At 42.2% G+C, this 19,642-nt stretch overlaps 3 protein-coding genes across 3 annotated transcripts; 1 reads left to right on the top strand and 2 right to left on the bottom strand.

The window, feature by feature from the left end:
- Positions 1 to 7: 7 nt before the first annotated feature.
- Positions 8 to 4,853, bottom strand: psmc2 (proteasome 26S subunit, ATPase 2). Its single transcript, XM_083999840.1, has 12 exons — positions 4,673 to 4,853; positions 4,319 to 4,356; positions 4,106 to 4,187; positions 3,855 to 3,954; positions 3,437 to 3,568; positions 3,261 to 3,333; positions 3,010 to 3,105; positions 2,708 to 2,872; positions 2,524 to 2,611; positions 1,540 to 1,742; positions 1,315 to 1,411; positions 8 to 286 (listed from the first exon to the last, which is right to left on the bottom strand). The coding sequence occupies exons 1-12, from the start codon at positions 4,740 to 4,742 to the stop codon at positions 129 to 131; spliced, it is 1,302 nt and encodes a 433-aa protein (XP_083855966.1). The 5' UTR covers positions 4,743 to 4,853; the 3' UTR covers positions 8 to 128.
- Positions 4,854 to 5,070: 217 nt separating this feature from the next.
- Positions 5,071 to 13,024, top strand: dnajc2 (DnaJ (Hsp40) homolog, subfamily C, member 2). The gene is made up of 16 exons (XM_083999802.1): positions 5,071 to 5,285; positions 5,913 to 6,103; positions 6,886 to 6,961; positions 7,051 to 7,149; positions 7,234 to 7,456; positions 7,545 to 7,610; positions 7,697 to 7,788; positions 7,930 to 8,051; positions 9,647 to 9,796; positions 9,890 to 9,978; positions 10,112 to 10,181; positions 10,293 to 10,474; positions 11,739 to 11,839; positions 12,114 to 12,224; positions 12,430 to 12,587; positions 12,798 to 13,024. Exons 1-16 carry the CDS (start codon positions 5,231 to 5,233, stop codon positions 12,864 to 12,866), a joined length of 1,854 nt encoding a protein of 617 aa, XP_083855928.1. The 5' UTR covers positions 5,071 to 5,230; the 3' UTR covers positions 12,867 to 13,024.
- On the bottom strand, positions 12,915 to 19,286 carry pmpcb (peptidase, mitochondrial processing subunit beta). Its single transcript, XM_083999803.1, has 13 exons — positions 19,164 to 19,286; positions 18,191 to 18,328; positions 17,304 to 17,390; positions 17,001 to 17,130; positions 16,438 to 16,636; positions 16,257 to 16,336; positions 15,265 to 15,371; positions 15,016 to 15,159; positions 14,242 to 14,402; positions 14,051 to 14,136; positions 13,872 to 13,960; positions 13,536 to 13,611; positions 12,915 to 13,089 (listed from the first exon to the last, which is right to left on the bottom strand). Exons 1-13 carry the CDS (start codon positions 19,245 to 19,247, stop codon positions 13,025 to 13,027), a joined length of 1,446 nt encoding a protein of 481 aa, XP_083855929.1. The 5' UTR covers positions 19,248 to 19,286; the 3' UTR covers positions 12,915 to 13,024.
- Between the last annotated feature and the right edge of the window lie 356 nt (positions 19,287 to 19,642).

The raw sequence follows: 19,642 nt of genomic DNA, 5'->3' as shown, positions 1-19,642 counted from the left end.
GACTTCCTTCTGGAATAAACTTTTATTTTTAAATGAACAAATGACAATGAAAGTACAATGTTATGTTTTACAGATGTTTGCTTCTTTGATGGTAAAAGCCCAAAGCAAAAACACAAACACACACACGCTCAGTTGTAGGTCATGTATCTGGGGGTGGCGCTGAACTTGGCGTAGGACTTGATGACCTTGTTGACGGCCTCCAGGAAGTCTTTCTCTGTGGCGATCTTCCTGCGGGCTCTGATGGCGAACATGCCGGCCTCTGTGCACACGCTGCGGATCTCAGCGCCTGGCAGGAAAACACACATCAGAGTTTTTATCAGGGTGAACAGGAAGTTCACTCGTTCATCTAGATACTTGTGTGGCCTTCTGGCAACACAGGACGATAACAACCTGCTCGCACAAGAGTGAAGAGCTGTAGCTGCTCAGGATAACTGTCTGCAGGCCTTGAATGAACGGGTTCAACTGCATTTCAACAACCACTGCAGTGTATAAGACATTTATAGACAGTGTTTGTCTTTGTTCAAATCACACCCGAGATAAAATTAGTTCCACAAAACTGCTCTTGTGAAAACGATGCATCTCTAAAATATCAACTTTTCATAATAATACAATGATGATGCACAGCTAGTATTAAATAAGAAAGAAATGTTTTCTCTGTTGGGTCAAAACCAATTGGATTTAGAGATAGATAGTTTTTCTTTCAGTGACAGAACGACAGTTCAGTGCCCCCTTGTGGCCATAGATGAGTACTGCACACTGGAAGCTCTGATTTTAACCTGAATCTTCTGTGTCCAATCACGTGGTCACCTGAGTTCATTAGTTCACACAGATTTAACATGTGTCTCCAGCTGTGACTGAATCTTACTTCCCTGCTTTTATGCAAATTAACAGGTGTGTGTTGTTTTTAGCCAATCAACAGACAGGTTGGTTGTCTGACTGTAGAACTGTGAATAACTCTCCCCATCTGAGTTTTTAATAAAATAGTGGCAGGACCAATCAGACTGTCAGAGGACAAACGTAGAGTATCGAGTCCTTCAGTTGCATTCACACCACGACAGGAACGTGGCTACGACCAGGTCTGAACTAGACCTCACTGGGAGTTTGAAGTTTGTAATTCCTCAGTTGCAGCTAATTAACAAACGCTCCATGTGACCTGACAATGTTCCTGTGAGTCTTGTGTGGTGATTTTAGAACAGGTGATGAGTCAAACTGAGCCACAGAGGTAGAGAGGCTGTTTCAACAATCAGATAGAAGTGGGAGATGTGAAGATGAGAAAATCGGACATGAGTCTGAAAGCTGTTGTGTCGGTCTTACCAGTGCTGTTGGGACAGAGACGAGCCAGCAGCTCAAAGCGAATGTCTCTCTCCACACTCATGGAGCGGGCGTGGATCTTGAAGATGTGTGTGCGCCCCTGAAACACAGAATGAACCCAGGTGAGGTCAAGAAGTTCATCAGAGAAAACTGCACTTCGAAAGTAACAGTTCAACTAGATGAGCAGAAAAAAACGCTTATGGCTGGTTTAATGGGAATCTAACTCACCTCCAGGTCGGGGAGGCTGAACTCAATCTTCCTGTCCAGACGCCCGGGTCTCATCAGGGCCGGGTCCAGTGTGTCTGGTCTGTTGGTGGCCATCAGAACTTTGATGTTGCCACGAGGGTCGAAGCCGTCCAGTTGGTTGATGAGCTCCAGCATGGTCCTCTGGACCTCGTTGTCTCCTCCAGCGCCATCGTCAAAACGAGCACCTGTCAGGTTCAAACACAGGACGAGGGTTTGTGTTTAACAAGGAGGGAGTGGGTTTTATCTGTAAACTTTATTACAAATGATTCTGTTTTTCTACACTGAGCCAGTAAATCCTGCATTAGAACCTGATTTCACTCTCAAATGGATAGTTCAACATTTTGGCATAATAATAATTGCTATAATCCCTATAGTCTTAGGAGTAGGTTTGTTACCTTTAATTGTTGACGCAAGCTATTTTTAGAATGGCAGAGCAGAGCCGCGAGCTGCTCAGAGCTACGCCACGGAGGGTAATGGAATTTCTTGGTTTCCCTCATCAAATACACAATCCAACAACTCCAAAATGCTCTGGTGGACAAGTTGTGACCTGCATATTCACCACGCTATGAGATAATAATGGAACGGTAAGAGACAGAGTTGTTTTCGAGGTAAATGCAGAGACTGGGAACATGCATCAGCGGTTTTGCATGAATTTACCTCTAAAACAACTTATTATCTCATAGCGTGGTGAATGTGCAGGTCACAACTTGTCTACCAGAGCGTTTTGGAGTTGTTGGATTGTGTATTTGATGAGTTTGATGAGGGAAACCAAGAAATCTGCTCCGCCGTTCTAAAAGTAACTTGCACCGTGTGTCATGATCATGAATGAAAAGGAAAAGTGAATATTTGCTTTGCAAATCGATTTACAGTGTGTTCCCCTTAATTTTATGCTTGCTTGTTAAGTTAGGGGCCACTGTGCTCTTAGTAACAAGTTAGTCTGGATCCCTGCGTTAGGGTGAGCTTTACCTCCAATGGCATCAATCTCATCAAAGAAGATCAGACAGGCCTTCTTAGTCCGGGCCATCTCAAAGAGCTCACGCACCATCCTGGCTCCCTACGACACAGGAAGGAGGAGGAAATAATTAAACATCTTCTGGTCCATATTTAGAAGTAAACAGCTGTTAGTCTTTGACCTGGGAGCTCTTCTCACCTCTCCAACATATTTCTGCACCAGCTCGGAGCCGATGACTCTGATGAAACAGGCGTCGGTCCTGTTGGCGACGGCACGAGCGCACAGGGTCTTTCCTGTGCCAGGGGGCCCGAACAGCAGCACACCTTTAGGGGGCTCGATACCCAGATTGACAAACCTCTCAGGCTGGAGGGGAGAAATAAAAACAGAAATGTGAATGAAGGGTCAGGATGGAGGTGTGTGTAGTTACATCCACATGGCAGTTTTATTCTGGGCAGCTGTTAGGGAAAACTCCAGATGGAGACTGGAGGGTGAGCACTCACATGCAGCAGGGGGGTCTCCACCACTTCTCTCAGCTTCTCAATCTGCTCCTTACATCCACCAACATCACTGTAGGTCACATCAGGCTTCTCCTCCACCTACAGCACCACATATTTGACAAAGAATCATTACTAGACCTGGAAAAGTTTCCTTTCGGAAATGTCTGTTCATCTGGACATTTCCAGCCTAATAAATTAATCTGAACTTTCCTGGAACATTGATAAAATGTTTTTTATGAGTGGTGGATTCATACCTGCATCATGGTGACAGTGGGGTCAATCTTTGGAGGCAGAGGAATATGGATCTGATACTTGTTCCTATCAACACTGGAAGAGAAGAAGAGATTGTTTCATTAGATAATTCACGTAAATAAATGTGATAATATGATTATGATGATATTTGATACTTTTAATAATTATTATGCCTCACCCAACTCTCATGCCTTCCTCAATGTCAGTGGGGGCCACCTGGTCGCTCAGGTCCACCACAAACTTGGCAAACTGTTTGACATTGATGATGTATTTTGGATCCTCTGAGTCTGCATTGATGATCTTTGTGCATCTGTGGGTAAGAAAAACAGTTACAGTTAATTATTACACTACCTTTAGTGCAAATGGGGGGACATGAAATGTTTTGACAGCAACACAGTTTAAAGACTAGATAATTTCCATTGATTGAATGTATTGTTGTCCCGTCTCATTCTGGCTGTAAACCATGAACAGCCGTTTCTGTTTCTGTCCCTCACAGTTCATACCACTATAAAAAGCCCAAGGATCTTGTGTTGCATGAGTAGTACTGACTCCAATGTACTAAGATCTATTTACAGTTACCATCCAGTTTGCTTTACCTTGCCACCTGCAGGGGCTGTTCACTCTGCAGAGTCTGTTTGTCAGCAGCCAGATCCCAGAGTGCTGGTGGGGCCAGGCCGGTGTCGGATTCCTTGATGCCTGACAAAGACAAAAACACAGAGGACATTTAAGGCAATTTATCCCCGCAAGCATTTTGTGGAATTTGATTTAGGTGACATTTCCCAGTGACACCAACACACAAGCAGCAATGTGGTCTTTGTTATCATACACTTATGGCTCAGTCGCCCACCTGTCAGCTCGTTGATCTTTTTGAGCAGCTGCTGGATGTCATCCTCCACTTGTTTAATCTGTCTCGAGTAGGTGCTTTGACCCTAGTGATAAATAACATACAACAATTCAGGGCAACTTTGAATGAATAACATAACAATGCTAATGTATGCTAAACTTACACCTTAAACGGACAGATTACAGTTGATATAAATCTTTCTGGGTCTGTACTTACATAGGTTTTCAGCAGAGCGATGTCCCCTTCATCCAAAGCTGTGAAGAAGATGAAAACAACATAAATGATTTTGCACTGTCAGTGACAGTAGGCCGTTAGCTTTGTTGTCCAGCTCAGCACAGCAGTTTATTACATACATATTTAGGAATGTAACATTTGCGTCCACTATTTGCATGTTTCGCATCTCAAAATATACGTTTACTGAACGGCCACACTTAAAGTAGGCAGAGGTGAACAGAAGCAATTTGTTGAAGAGATGCTAACGTTAGCACCGGAGCTAAGTCCGAGGTCTCCTTTCAGCAAAGAGCATTCAACTGCTGTTTTAGAGGTTAATTGGCCTTTTTTTTCACTAACCTCTGATAGGTGCGTCATCTTTTTCCTCCTCCTTTGTCTTCCTCTGGTCGTCTCCCAAATAATCCGGCATATTTAATGTGAATAAAGTGTTTTCTTACAGAAAGACCGAGCTGCTCCGGCAGCTAAACCCAACAATTACACAGCAGCTTTGAGTTTCCGCCGCTGTGCCGCTGCTCACCGGAAGTACCAGTCGGAACTTTATTGACGACGCACCACCAGTAAAGAAAAAAAAACTAAAAATATTTTATTCACGTGTAAGACACTTCTATACCTCAAAAATATTAAATATATTTTGTATTTGCTATTTAAACAAATATTACGTGCGGGAAAAAAACACACAGCCGAATAAGCGGTCCTCTACGGAACTGTGTCGGTGTGGGACCGCGTGACAACACGGAGCGGTCGGCGGCGTAACAGCGGCGCTCGTTCCCGGATTGGCAGCGGTAAAGGGAGGCCCATGTGGTGTGTCAGTGAGCGGGCCACAAACTTGAGCACTTTACAAAGCTTTCACTTGACTGTTTCAGCAGTTGAATGTCCGCCTAGCCCCGTCTAACCAAGATGTTGTTGGAAGCGCTCGACGGGGATGAGACGGTTGTGTTTGCCGCCACTGCCGGTAAGCACGGAGGAGAGGCCAGAGTCACTCAGCCAGCTAGGCTACCATTGGTTTATACCAACACTTGCTATACTCGTTAGCATTCAGCTAAAAAAAGCACACAGCACTTTCACTAAGCTAATACTACCAGCTAATTAAAAGTCTAGAAAATTCTCTGTATTTTCTTAATTTCTCGGTTTCTTCCTAATGTTTTTTTGTTTTTTTTTGTCGTGTTAGCATATTGTCATTTAGCTGCTGCCCACTCATGGTTGCACTTGCTGCAGTGATTTATTAGCTCATGTCATTGGCTAAACATCTAGTAGTTGGCAGCGCTGGACGTTGCATAATGTGTGGACACCTGTTGTACCTTCTGCTGGTTCAGTGCTCAGATACAGCAACACTACAGGAGACCTAACCCTTAAACACAGCCAGAGGCAAACATGTGTTAATGAGTGTTTGCATCAGAATAATATAACTTAATGTTGTTAACAATTGTGTGGGTGATTATAATGATGATTCATGATGAAGCAAAAATAAATTGTAGATACAATTAAGGCAATTATATCATCCAAGTGACTAGGAAATTGGTATGAGACAGCCACTGTGACAGAAAGACATGGTTTCCTTCATCTCCTCCTCTCCCCTCAGCCTCTGTGCAGGTGCAGGTGGAGCCGGTTGGCCGGTGGTTCGAGGCCTACGTGAAGAGGAGGAACAGGAACACCTCGACCTCCTTCCAGGAGCTGGAGGAAGAGGAGGTGTCGTCCGAGGAGTCGGAGGATGAGGAGTTTCAGCTGGAGGAGTACCCGATGCTCCGCACGCTCGACCCCAAAGACTGGAAGGTATCAGACAGTCCAGATCAGAGACTTCAGTCACATAAATCACTGTCTCCACTCTGAAGCTGGGGGGGAGATGACGTGCATAGGAAATTGTTATAATGCCCACTAGCTACTCAGTATACAATCAGAACTTTTTTTTTCTCCCTTAATTCGGTTGCTAAGGCCTTCTGTGTTTCACAGTTGCACAGATTTTAAATATAAGACCAAGAAAACCTTACATACATACAGTCAAGCCTGAAATGATTCATACCCCTGGCAAATTTTGACTTAAAGTTACTTTTATTCAACCAACAAGTTTTTTCTTGATTGGAAATGACACAGGCGTCTCCCAGAAGATAATAAGACGATGTGCAAGAGGCATCATTGTGGGGGGAAAAAGAGTTAAGGGTGTTTTCTGCAAACGTTTTATTTTAAGGAAGCCTAAACTTGGAAGAAAATTGTACAACAGGCCCTTGACTTATAATTGTGGCATAAGTTTTGACCGATGCTCCGATGCATTACTAATACTAATCTGACACTACCGTTAGGGAATAAGGAGTTATTGATTGCTTTACTTATTCCATCTCTGCAGCGTTCCTTCCAGTGTTTGAAAGGTGTGACACTTGGAGACAAGAAGCACCAAGACCTTGTGTCACTAAAACTATAAATATTTTGTATAAACAGTCTTTTATGAAACTTTGCTTTGTATATTTGAACTAAACTACTGTCAGTCATTTACCATGCGACCACCAGCACATGTCAGTCCACCTGTCTCTGAACCTCCTCGTTGTCTTGTCACCCGTCAGAATCAGGATCACTATGCCGTCCTCGGGCTTCCACACCTGAGGTACAAAGCCACACAGAAACAGATCAAAGCTGCTCGTAAGTGTTTCTTCCTCCTCCTTTTGCTCTTATAGATTAATTTCTCTCTTCTGTTGGTTTTGGTCTCATTCTCTGCCATTTCTCAACAGACAAACTGATTGTGTTGAAGCACCATCCTGACAAGAGGAAAGCGGCAGGAGAGCAGATTGTAGAAGGAGACAACGACTACTTCACCTGTATAACTAAAGGTAGACGATGCTGCTCCTGTCATCAACACTGATATCACATCTGAGGACCTGAACCTCACGTCTCTGTGTCTGTTTGAACCTCAGCTATAGAAATGCTGTCCGACCCCGTGAAGAGAAGAGCCTTCGACAGCGTAGACCCCACCTTCGACAACACCGTGCCTTCAAAGAGCGAAGGCAAAGAAAACTTTTACGAAGTGTTTACATCCGTTTTTGATAGAAATGCAAGATGGTCTTCCAAAAAGCACGTGCCCAAAATGGGAACTGCAGAGTCTTCTTTTGAAGAAGTGGATAATTTTTACTCTTTTTGGTAAGTGGAACGTTTTTTTTTCTCACATTTTAGCAAAACAAATAAGAGAAGAAAACTAACTGATGGGCTTCTTTTCTTCCTGTTAAAGGTATAACTTTGACTCATGGAGGGAATTCTCATACCTGGATGAGGAGGAGAAGGAAAAGGCTGAATGGTGAGTACATCATCTTGACCACTGAAACACATCCACCTCTACATGTTCTGACTTCACCGACTCACTGACATGTTTTTTCCATGCAGTCGAGACGAGAGGAGGTGGATTGAGAAGCAGAATCGAGCTTCCAGAGCTCAGAGGAAGAAGGAGGAGATGAACAGAATACGAACACTAGTTGGTACAGTCCTCCAGAGCCGACACACACACTGCAACATCTCATAAAACATCACAAAGCTGCACCAGAGCAATATGAAAACATACACAGGTCACACACTGGTGCACATGAGCAACATTGATTGGTTGTGTCATCTCTCTGCAGACACTGCCTACAGCTGCGACCCTAGAATAAAGAAGTTCAAAGACGACGAGAAAGCCAGGAAGGAATCTGAGAAGAAGGCCAAAGTTGAAGCCAAGAAGAGAGAGCAGGAGGAGAAGGAGAGAGTGAGTGTCGCCTAACACACAACACCTGACACTACACTACAGCTTGTCTGTACTGGACACGTGTCGACACATCATCCTGATAACAAAACGAAGCTAGATGTGTTCAAAACTGTCAGTAAATGTGGACGCTGTAGCTTTTAGTCGGCGTTCCTCAGGAGGAAGCAGTGACCTTGTTGCTGGATATTTAAAGCAGGAGCTTAATCCACATTTGGTGCGTTGGTGTTTCCTGCAGCAGGACGGAGAATGTGGGATTAGGTGGAGTTGAACTAGAAGAGTAGGAGGTGAATGTGACCCTTCAGAAAAATATTTATCCCCCCGACCAAAGTAAACATGATCAAAAGCTGCTGTCGTATATGTTAATATCTTACATTTTCTAGTTAAGTCAAAACAAATCACATCACTGACTCCTGGTGAGGTGAGTGACTGATGTGAAATGGATATGACACGAAAATTCAATTCATTGAAACAATTTAACAGCTTTAGCCTGTTTGTGTTATATTTCCATCTCCTGTGACACAAAAGAGCAAAAAAAAAAAAACAATGAAGCGCTGTGCAACAAGATCAGTCCTTAACAAAGTCAACACAATGGTGTCCTCGTGAATCACTGGCCCCAGAGGACAAAGCTGTAGAATCAGTTTGGACCACAGCACGTGTGTGTTGATGGCTGAAGCAACATGTAACTCTCACTGACTGAGGCGTTTCCACTGTGTTCAGACAACAATGGAGTCAATATGATCAGGCTTCAGTTGATAACAGCTGGAGACAAACATTGTAGGTTTAACTGTACGGAGATTCAGCAATTCAAATAAAATAATGACCAAGTGCAAGATCCAAAACACTGGAGCTGCATTTTTTGGGGGGGGGGGGGGGAGGTAAATGTGTCACAACATTGTTTTGCATTGTTAGCACCAATAGTGTTGTCACATTTTTACCAGTGAAAAAATGACCATTCCAGCTGATATAGTCGTCATCTGCTAAAAAATAATTTTTCTTATTTCATAATAGTGCTGCCTTATTATAAAAAATCACGTTCGATACGTACCTCGGTTTTGAGGTCACAGTTCGGTTCATTTTCGGTACAGTATGGGAACAAAATGCAAAACCGTACCGTATGAGTCTCTTTTTTACTGTCATGCATGCTCGTCTGTGTGTGTGTGTGAACGGCAATAACGGAGAAAGAGCGCTATGCGGAGATGGTTGAACCAAAAGCAAAAAAAATCTATTTGTAGCGGATGTAATTTATTTGTGGAAGGCCGCCACGAATAAATGAATCTATGGGAAACACTGGTAATATTTATTTGATATAATGTCGGCTATAGCCTCATACATTTAAGACCCCTATCTGCCAGCACCACAAATAGAATCTAATTTTGTGGGGAAAATAACTCAGGTGCTCCCTCATTTAGACCATGCAGACTTTTTTGAGCCCCATTCTTAAAAGAATTGGAATCGAGAATTGTTAGGAAGCGCAATCGAAACGTGGAATCGGAACCAGAATTGTTTAATTTCAAACGATGCCCAACCCTACTGTGTCGTCCCTCTGGCAAATGTTGATGAGTCAGCTTCCTGTGTGTGTGTGTGTGTGTGTGTGACAGGCCCGGCAGGCGGAGCTGGAGGCTGCTCGACTGGCTAAAGAGAAGGAGGAAGAGGAGGCCAAGCAGGTGGCGCAGCAGGCCAAGAAGGAGAAGGAGATCCAGAAGAAGGCCATCAAGAAGGAGAGGCAGAAACTCAGGACCACCTGCAAGGTTCATCCTCATCACCCTGTGTAAACATACATGAGATCTGACCTCAGATCTGCTTCAGTTAACACCTGTCTCCACCTCTTCGCTCACTCACAGAACTGGAATTACTTTGCTGACGACGAGGCCGACAGCGTGAAAATGATGGAGGAAGTGGAGAAGCTCTGTGATAGGCTGGAGCTGACCAGGTACAGAAAACCACAGGATCATCACTGATAGGAATTTTAAAAATAACTTTGGCCACACTTCTGTATGCATCTTTGTTGTAACCATAGAAACATCCTGATGCTGAACAGTATCTGATGTTCTCTGTGTTTCCAGTCTGCAGTCACTCAATGAAACCCTGGCCTCAGCCTCAAAAGAAGACAGCAAGGTCGCCGTGGAGAAGCAGGTAACAAAACAAATCAAGTTTTTTCAGCAGGGGCTGGCTCAGTTTGTGGCAGCGGCACAGTATGTCTATAGTGGTCAGAGTGTGTTAAGGTGCTGGTGTTTGCGGCGACAGGTGCAGGAGGTGAACTCTCAGCTGCAGAGGGAGCGGGAGGCCGAGGTGCAGGCCCGGCAGGCGGCCCGCAGCGCCGAGCAGGCCAGCGGAGGGGGAGGGGCCGGGGGCAAGGGCTGGAACGAGGAAGACCTCCAGCTGCTCATCAAAGCCGTCAACCTGTTCCCCGCTGGAACCAACGCCAGGTACACACACATACTGTACACACACACAGTCCTACAAACCAACCTTATTGTGTTGATCCTTTAAAACTTCTGCTTTGACATTTGTTGAAATCAGATGAACTGTGAAGCCACAGATCAGGCCTGTCACAGTTACATAATCACTTGATTACAGTTATTTTGTAGAAGGGTTAAAATCATTTCCATTTATCTAATGTATATAAAAACAGCTGGATGAAACTAACAGAAATATATTTATATATTTCCTAATTGTTTTCCACTGTTTGAGGTTTTACTGGTCCTCTTTTAATGACATCATGTTACGCCCTCTTCTTTTATGGTTTAATGACACACAAACTGATATCTGGAGGAGCTTCATAATAACGTAACATACCACATTTCGATGAGCATCTGTTGACATCAGCATCATGGATTTAGTTCATTCAATCAAATTTTATTTATATAGCACCTCTCATAGCAAATAAATACCGTTCAAAGTGCTTTACATTTTGATTGAAAAGGTGTATATATAAGAAGTGAAGCAAGAAGAATGATGTGGAGATTAATGCAATTAAAAACAACAATAAAATATAGCAATAGTAAAAGATAAAAACACAATAAAATATGATAAAATATAATAAAATAGAATAAAATACAGGACAGAAATATAGAACAAAATATAAAAAATGTTTAGACTTTTACTATAATAGTGGCATAAAATGATCATAAAAAGGCTGTGACAGTCCTACCACAGCTCCATGGTGAGAGTGAGTGACAGTGCAGACCACAGCTGCCTGACTCCGTCTGTCGTCAGTTCACTGGTCCTGGTGTGAAAATAGATCTGTCATGGCAGCAACAGTTACTCACGGGAACACTTCCTCTAAAGCAAGTCTGCCTACAAAATAAAAGAGTGAAAAAACTTTTTTTCTAAAACAGTGCTTTATGTTTGTTAATTGTAACTTTTATTTTGAGGAGTCATGCTTGGTAGTTCTCTAGAACAGTGGACATACAAGGACTGATAAGAAAGAAAATAACAGCTCCTCAGTAAACCAGTCGAAAGTATCATATGTATTTATAGTAATTACAGTTTTAACTAATCTGTCTCTTAAATGAGCCTAATTGGGGGAAAAAAGGACCTAACTGAGTTGGTGACTCCTGCAATCAATTTCAGACAGATCGTCTTGTTGAAAGAGATTTTCTCTCTGGGAAAATCATGCAGCTCTGCTTTGCATTTTATCCACAATCTTTTACAATAAATGACAAATAATTCTGTTAATTTTTCTTACAGATGGGAAGTCATTGCCAACTACATGAACTTGCACTCCACCAGCGGCATGAAGAGGACCGCCAAAGACGTCATCAACAAAGCCAAGAATCTCCAGCGACTAGGTGAGCTCAGACACGGCTGCTGCAGACTGACATCAGGGTCACGCTATTCTGAATTACTACTATATCTTATTTTCTTTTTAATATGCAGTTTTTTATTAATAGTGATAATAGTAAGACCCATCAAGTGGATTGAAGTTGCTTTCTTCCTGTCAGTCAACAGTAAAGTGTAACACCACAAAATATTGTGTATATAAAGGAATTCAGTAAATATATTGTAATTTACAACTAACTGTGGTATATGTATCTCATAATTCTGTTGCTGTCCACTCCTCAGATCCTCTGCAGAAAGATGAGATCAACAAAAAAGCCTTTGAGAAGTTCAAGAAGGAGCACACCTTTGTGCCGCCCTCCATAGACAACGCTGTGCCCTCAGAGAGATTTGACTGTGAGTGTCTGTACTGCTGCTCAGTGGCTGTAGCTGTCGTCTTTAGTCACATGTTACTGTTGAAGGTTTTGTGTCAGAGTCTGTAGCTCAAGAGGAAGGATGAGTCCTTATCACCATTATTTTCATCAATATTGTGATCAGGATCACTGAAGTCATGGTGTCTGTTTTGAGAAGAGCAGTGTAACAGTGTTGTTTCCTCCCCCAGCCGCTGCTGACGGTAACGCTGCACCCTGGACCACTGAGGAACAGAAACTTCTGGAGCAGGCCCTGAAGACCTACCCAGTCAGCACACCAGAGCGCTGGGAGAAGATCGCTGCTGCCGTCCCCGGACGGAGCAAGAAAGACTGTATGAAGAGGTACAAGGTAAGATGACGAGCTGGTAGTTTTGTGCTTTTGATTTGTATCTATCTAGATATCATTGTTTCATGAGGATGTAGCATTACTCAACACGTCAATATCTGAGATCACATTTGGGGGTAAAAGGCAACAACATGACTAACATTTCATCCACTGCTACTGTATCAATAAGGCTGTTGACTGCTGCTCTAATCTTGTTCTCTGTGTCTCTGACAGGAACTGGTGGAGATGGTTAAAGCCAAGAAAGCTGCTCAGGAACAAGTGGCAGCCAAGAGTAAAAAATGACAAGAACCACAAAAGACAATAGTATCTGTGTTATTTTAACATTATTGTGTTGGTCTTTATTTTATAATAAAAAATTAAAGGAGGAAAAAAATACTACAGACAAGACTTAAATACTGTGTTTCTGTTGATATTCTGTACAGGTGAAAGGTAACAGGCTCTCAGGTTCTCATCCAGAACATTCCACTGCGGATCTGGTTGTAGTCGGGCAGCTGCTCGATGGGACCTGAGACACAGACCAGTTGTATTTAATGTAACAAGACAACATGGAACATTTTATTTCTGCAGCTCTGCTAACACCTCAGTTATAACTGTACTCAAATTAACTCTGAGGATCATCAGCTGAAACGTATCCTATAGTGTGGCCATATGCTCTAACAGTGTGTTCTGTAAAAAAAAAAAAAAAAAGGGCTGCTGCTCTAAAATCATGATTCAAGTCAAACTATACACAGTTCAGTATATCTCTGCTGAGATTTTAAAATGCTCTGCAACACAAACAACAAATTTAGACCCATGTCATAAAACACAGGAGCCACAGTTTAAAACATCTTGTCCTGGGATGTGAAAAGACCAGATTTTTCAGGTTAAGTAAGATTTAAACTACAAAAAAAAAGGTATCATCATACAGTTGCACTTATTGCACTCGTAATATATAATTTAAAAAAAACATACCAACTGCTGCGATGGCAGGAGCCTTGTTGTAGATGTATTTGGTGCACACGTCCTTGATGGTCTTTGCGTCAATGGCCTGTTTAGGAACAACGATCATCAAATGTAAGACAATACAGCTGTTTCCCACAACATCATCAAGGGGAGCAACACAACATGTAGGACTCCATCGACAGCATATGATGCATTTACAGGATGTTGGTTGGGTCATGAAAAGGTGAGGATGATTTGGGACTGTAGAGTAATTTAACAGGGCCAGTCTCAGGAAGGAGAAATTCAAATCAGTGGGTTCCAAGTGTTTTTTTTTTTCTTTTTACTAAAACAAGTGTGTCCACTCACATCGATCCTGGCCTCCAGCTCAGGCAGTGGGATCCTGCGGCTGTAGCACAACATCTGTCTGCCGATGTCCTCGCAGATGGGAGTGGATCCTGCAGAGAGAGAAAACCCATCGACATGAGAAACCCAGTGCTGCTGTGCTTCACCTATCACTGATCCAGTCTGATGTGGCTCTGTCTCACCGTCCAGATGCAGCAGCATGTTGGTCTTGAGCAGATTCTTGGCCCGAGCCACCTCGCTCTCCGTCACACTGGTGCACAGAGACATCCTGACGGGGACAGGGACACAAACTTTGAGCTCTTTGTTTTTACATTTAGACCTGAGACAACACACACTTTCAAAGCCTCTCTACAGTGGATGTGTGTGTGCTTACCACTCCATCTGAGTGAAGTGCATCATGTCGTTGACGGTGCCGGGCTCACACACCATGTAGAGCCCCCACAGCCCCGTGTCGGTGTAGCAGGTGTTGAAGGACTGGAAGCTGTGGCACAGGTTTCCCTGACAGGCCATCTGAGCCAGTTTACTGGACAGGTTCTGGACCCACAGGGGACAAGAGGGACGTGAGGACACTGTAGCAGGACTACATCATCACATACACACTGCTGCTCATGTCTACTAAAAAAAAGATATACACTAAGAAATACTCTGTTTGCTTTTTTAAAGATAGAAAACTGAATTTCCACACCATAACACAGAATCTGAATCAGTCTGAGATGTTTCCTCAGTTTTATGAGAATATAAATTTGATATAAGATGAACTTTTTCTCATAATCATCACAAAATAATCATATAATAATTTAATGTAACCTAAAAACATTATTATGACTAGAGCAAACCTTTATAGTAAGATAAGAAAAGTACAGTTTAGCTCACAATCTGTCAGTTGGTGACCATGTGTGACCATGTGTATCAGCTTTTAATGTTTTTGTATTCTTTATACCATATAATATTGTCAGGTTTGCTGTCAAAACAAAAGTCTCACATTCTAAGACATTGGTAAAAGTCCAATCTAAAGGTAAAATACAAAAGGAAACAAGTGGTGTCTTGTCACAGCAGTGGGTTTGGGTTATTCAGCTTGGAGGAAGTCTTCTAAACTGAATGTTCAGTTACAGCCGGGTCACTTTGGTCCAGCTCCACCAGCACTCACCACGCCTCCACCGAAGGAGCGGTCCCAGTTTCCAATGAGCGTGTTTGCCACCATGAGGGGGATGGTGTCGGGGTGAGACCACCCCACCGCCTCCACGGCGATGGCGATGTGAGCCAGGGGCATCTTATCATCACGCACACGGATCTGACGCAGCGGCAAGACACATTTATTGTGTAGTTAATTACAACACTATTACAATAGAGAACGCTATAACAATGTGTGGACATGAGTCTGAGGACTTGACCTTACCTCACTTCCTGTGAAGGAGCAGGCAGGAAGTTCTGGAGCTTCCCCTCTGCCTGGAAGTTTTCCAAAGTGATACTTGGCCAAGTCGATGAGCTCATTCTGTGCAACTCCTGGTTGGATATAGATCACATGACCCAGTGAGTCAGACAGAACAGCTGAGGGCTGATGTTTCATTTTGGTATGAATTTATGACTGTGGTTTGCTGTGAGTTCATGAAGAAACAACCTCAACCCAAAACACTCACCACAAGCCTTTTACTTTGCTTAAAGCAGGGGCAGGATTTGTTTTAAAAACGAAATATATATATGTGTTTTCCCGTTCAGCCATCAGTAAGGTGTGTTTGGGGCGATCCCAGTGTTTCTCTACGTCTCTCTATGCAGCAGCCTGAAAAGCCAACAGCTCCCAGTTTCTTTGAATCAAATCTAAGCTCTTTTCTGGAAAAATATACAATTGCCCTCTGTAAAGTTATGGTTGAAGGAGATTGTAACATATCTTGTGTTGGAAATACTTACATATATTGTTAGAGGGAAGAGAAAACAATTTGTTAAAGTATGGAAACCTTTTTTGGAATTTTTTTGGAGGATGAATACTACTATTTTATTTGTATTATTATGATTTATGTTTTTTCTTTAATTGTTTTGTTGTTTAGTACACTTACACATTATTTGCTATGGCTTTGGTCATTTTTATTTGTATGTTTTTTATATGTAAAAACTTAATAAAATATTGTTTTGAAAAAAACAAAACACTAAAATCTAATTTGGTATGGCAGTTCCTGATTGGTTGAAGGGCCGGCTCTACTAGAGGACAGAGTAGGGCCGGCCCCTCAACGACCAATCAGGAACCCCCAGACCAGAATAGATTTGATTGGTCAAAGATACTGTAGGCTTGTTTTCAAACCAATCCTGCCTACCCCAGCTTTAAATATTCATATTATTTCACAGGTTGATATCAGACCTATCTTGATCTAACATGAGGATATAAACATCTCTCACCTCCAGCAGCAGCCAGAACTATTCTGGGACCTTTGTAGTGAGTGGTGATGTACTCCACCAGATCTCCTCTGTTGATGGTCCTGCATCACAAACAACAAATGTTCAGTTTCCAGTCTAAAAGCCAAACTTCATCACCACAAACCAAAGCTGTTGTGCATTAAAAACCACTGTCTGGTCTCACTTGATGTTCTCGGTGGGGCCCAGGATGGTCCGGCCCAGAGCGGTGGTCTGATAGGCGGTGGCGTGCAGGTAGTCAAACACCACTTCCTGCAGATTGGTCTCCACTTCCTGCATCTCTCTGAGGATGACCCCGCGCTCCCTCTCGATTTCCGCCTCGCCCAGCGTGCTGTTCTGGATGATGTCGGCCAGAATCTCCACAGCTTGGGAAAAAGGTACAGGAAATATTTGATATAATTATGTGATTTCATCTCCCAGAATGACTTTTTATGGCTGCAACGCACATACAAGTACATCTCAAGTGCATTTGCTTAGAAATTGGTCTTTTTGCCTCATCTATAATAAATGAGACATAAATGGCATCACAGTTGTTGGACATCTGTGCGTCTAGAAGGAAGCGCTCGGCCTCTAATTATCAAATCTAATATGCAATTCTGTGACGACAATTGACATTGATGGATTCTCTTTATCATCGTCTAATTTAATTGTCGTCACGGTCGTTTCCACATCTCAGTGAGCTCTTCATCTGGGCCTGACGTTCAGCTGCTCTGCTCTGTTGTTCTCTACCTCGTGGAAGATCCTTGGAGAAAGCTTTGGCGTAATACACGGTCTGCTCCCGGGACGTGTAGGCGTTCAGGTGAGCCCCCATGTTCTCAATCTCCAGCTCCAGATCCAGCTGGGAGCGTTTCCTGGTGCCCTGACACACACACACACACACACACAGACAGGTGAACAAACCATGCAACATGTTTTGTATCATTACAGACAGGATATATAATCTAATTATCTACCAAGAACTACAATAAACCTCTTTAACCGTTGCAGGTGATATGAAACAGTTATAAAGACAAATCACAAAGTTCCTCTCACCTTGAACGCCATGTGTTCCAGGAAGTGTGCTGTGCCATTGTTTCTCTCATTCTCATAGCGGCTGCCGGCGTCGATCCAGAGCCCCACCTGGAACATTCACAGATTTCATCCACACACTGATACTGTTCCATAAGTTCAGACATTTATCTGAGGTGAGTCTAACCTCAGTAATCTGTGGAGGTAAATATTTTAGGCACTGAAGTAATCCTCTGAGTTGAACGGCCACATTTAACATGGGGTCCCTTCATAATGTCCCACTATATAAAAAAGGGACACATTTTAGGTGATGCAACATACTGTGTATCATTGAAAACTTTCACTTTTTAATAACGTACCAAATGCAACTGATGTTAAATCTCAGCTAGTTCTTGCAAATTCTTAGAGCCACTAATGAAAAACTATTTTATATCATCAATCTTATTATACATTTAGCCAAATGGCATATCCATGAATGTTGTTACACAAATCAAAAACCACTCTTTCATCTTTGAAAATGAAGTCAAACAATATATTAAAAAATCAATCAATATGAAAGCTACCAAGACATTGAATTTATGTACTCTTTACAATGTTTTTGTATAACATAATATCCTGAAAGATTGCCCCTGTATTCTTATACTGATGTTGTAATTCTTAATAAAGTTTTGAAAAAGAATAAAAAATAGAGACACTAATGATAATAATACTGCCATTTACACTGTAACATTGTGTAGACTATGGATAAGTTAGGAATTAAACATTACAGTTTAATAGTTTAACATGGTTTAATGACTGAGGGTTGTCATGGGTACCACAACATTTCACTGTAAGATGGTCGTATTAAACAGCATGTGTCCTCTCATGTGTGTTCACATCTGTGTGAGGTAACATCTGATTTAATAACTTACTGTGCACGTGCTGAGGCCAGAGTCTTCAGAGGCCACGCGCAGGCCGTTCTCTAAGGTGGTCAACTTGGTCTCAGGTACATTCAGAGCCACCTGGTGAGCGGCCTGTGTGGCCTGCAGTCTGCGTGGTGCTGCAGAGAGCTGGAGCACAGAGGAGAGGTTACTAGTCAGGATTATTTTTTTTATTTTGTACTACACACACCCAAAAGTTAAAGTTTCAAACAAATGTCCAACTTCTATCCAGAAGAAGTTAACTTAACAGCATTCAAAGGCGACACATTTTCCACCTCCTGCTTATATTATTATTATAGAATTTACAGTTCAACATAAACATCTTTACATTTGGAGATGGCCTGATTAACAGGGTAAATTAAATGTATAATCATGAAACTTCCTTTTTTTGACACAGTATAACTGCTTGATGCCCACACTGAGTTTCACTTTATGTTTATATTTCAATTCCAAAATGGTTTAGCTGATGGAGTTGTAATTTCTTGGCTTGTTATATGTCTATTGATGCATTTTTTGTCTGTTAAATGTTTACCACCTAACATTCAATTTGTCTCAAAGTGTACATTTGCCTGTGGTCCACTATCTCCTCCACATAACATCAACAGACCAGCAGGTACAGCATCAAATGTTATGGCAAATTCTTCAGGAAACGTAGAGTCATGATGACTTTTCACTTTTAGGACACTGACGTCACCTGTTGCCAGTCAGATGCCGGTGGTAATTCAATTAATCGTGTCGTCGATAGTGTTACAGCATGTCACTGTCTAAAGTTAAAACATTATTTTAAGAGTTAATCTCGGGAAAGCCGAGCATGACGTACTTGTTAGCTGACATTAGCAAACACAAACCTGTCGGGCCATGATGCCGACAGGTTTTCCTCCACACAGCGGGGCACCGACGGCTGTCAGTGAACTGTGGAGGTGGTGTTGTATCAAAAACATGACTGTTAACACAGCGCTCTTACCCCATTTGTGGAATTTGTCTTCAGTAAATGTCTTTGAAGAAGATATCTCCCAACAGACGTGAGGCGCTGTACGGACGCCGCCATATTGTTTATCTGCTACACTGCGCATGTGCGGGGTTTCCTCATGGATGTATCATCTATGTAATCGTTGCACAACATCCGCCGCCGGTAAAGGCGAAATGCTTTTATTAGATGAATAACTGAACATGAATAAAGATAATTAAAAAAAAAAAAAAGACAGGGTGTCCTCCAAAGACTGTGGATATCTTTCCGTAAATGTTTATTTTTAATTTATTTTATTTTTACAGCACTTGAAGTAGCCTATCTTTTGTTTTGTTTTTTGTTCCTGCGTAGTTAATGTGTGTATTATTTTTTAATGTTTATTTTATCAATTTAATATTATTGTTTTAAAAGATTTAATCAGCGTCTTAACAAAAATATGAAATAAATAAATATGGCTTTATTAAATAAAGGTTTCA

Source organism: Trachurus trachurus (assembly GCF_905171665.1).
Source record: "Trachurus trachurus genome assembly, chromosome: 23".
Lineage (NCBI taxonomy): Eukaryota > Metazoa > Chordata > Actinopteri > Carangiformes > Carangidae > Trachurus > Trachurus trachurus.
Note: the sequence above shows the minus strand (reverse complement) of the source record. Positions and strands in the feature narration are given on the sequence as shown.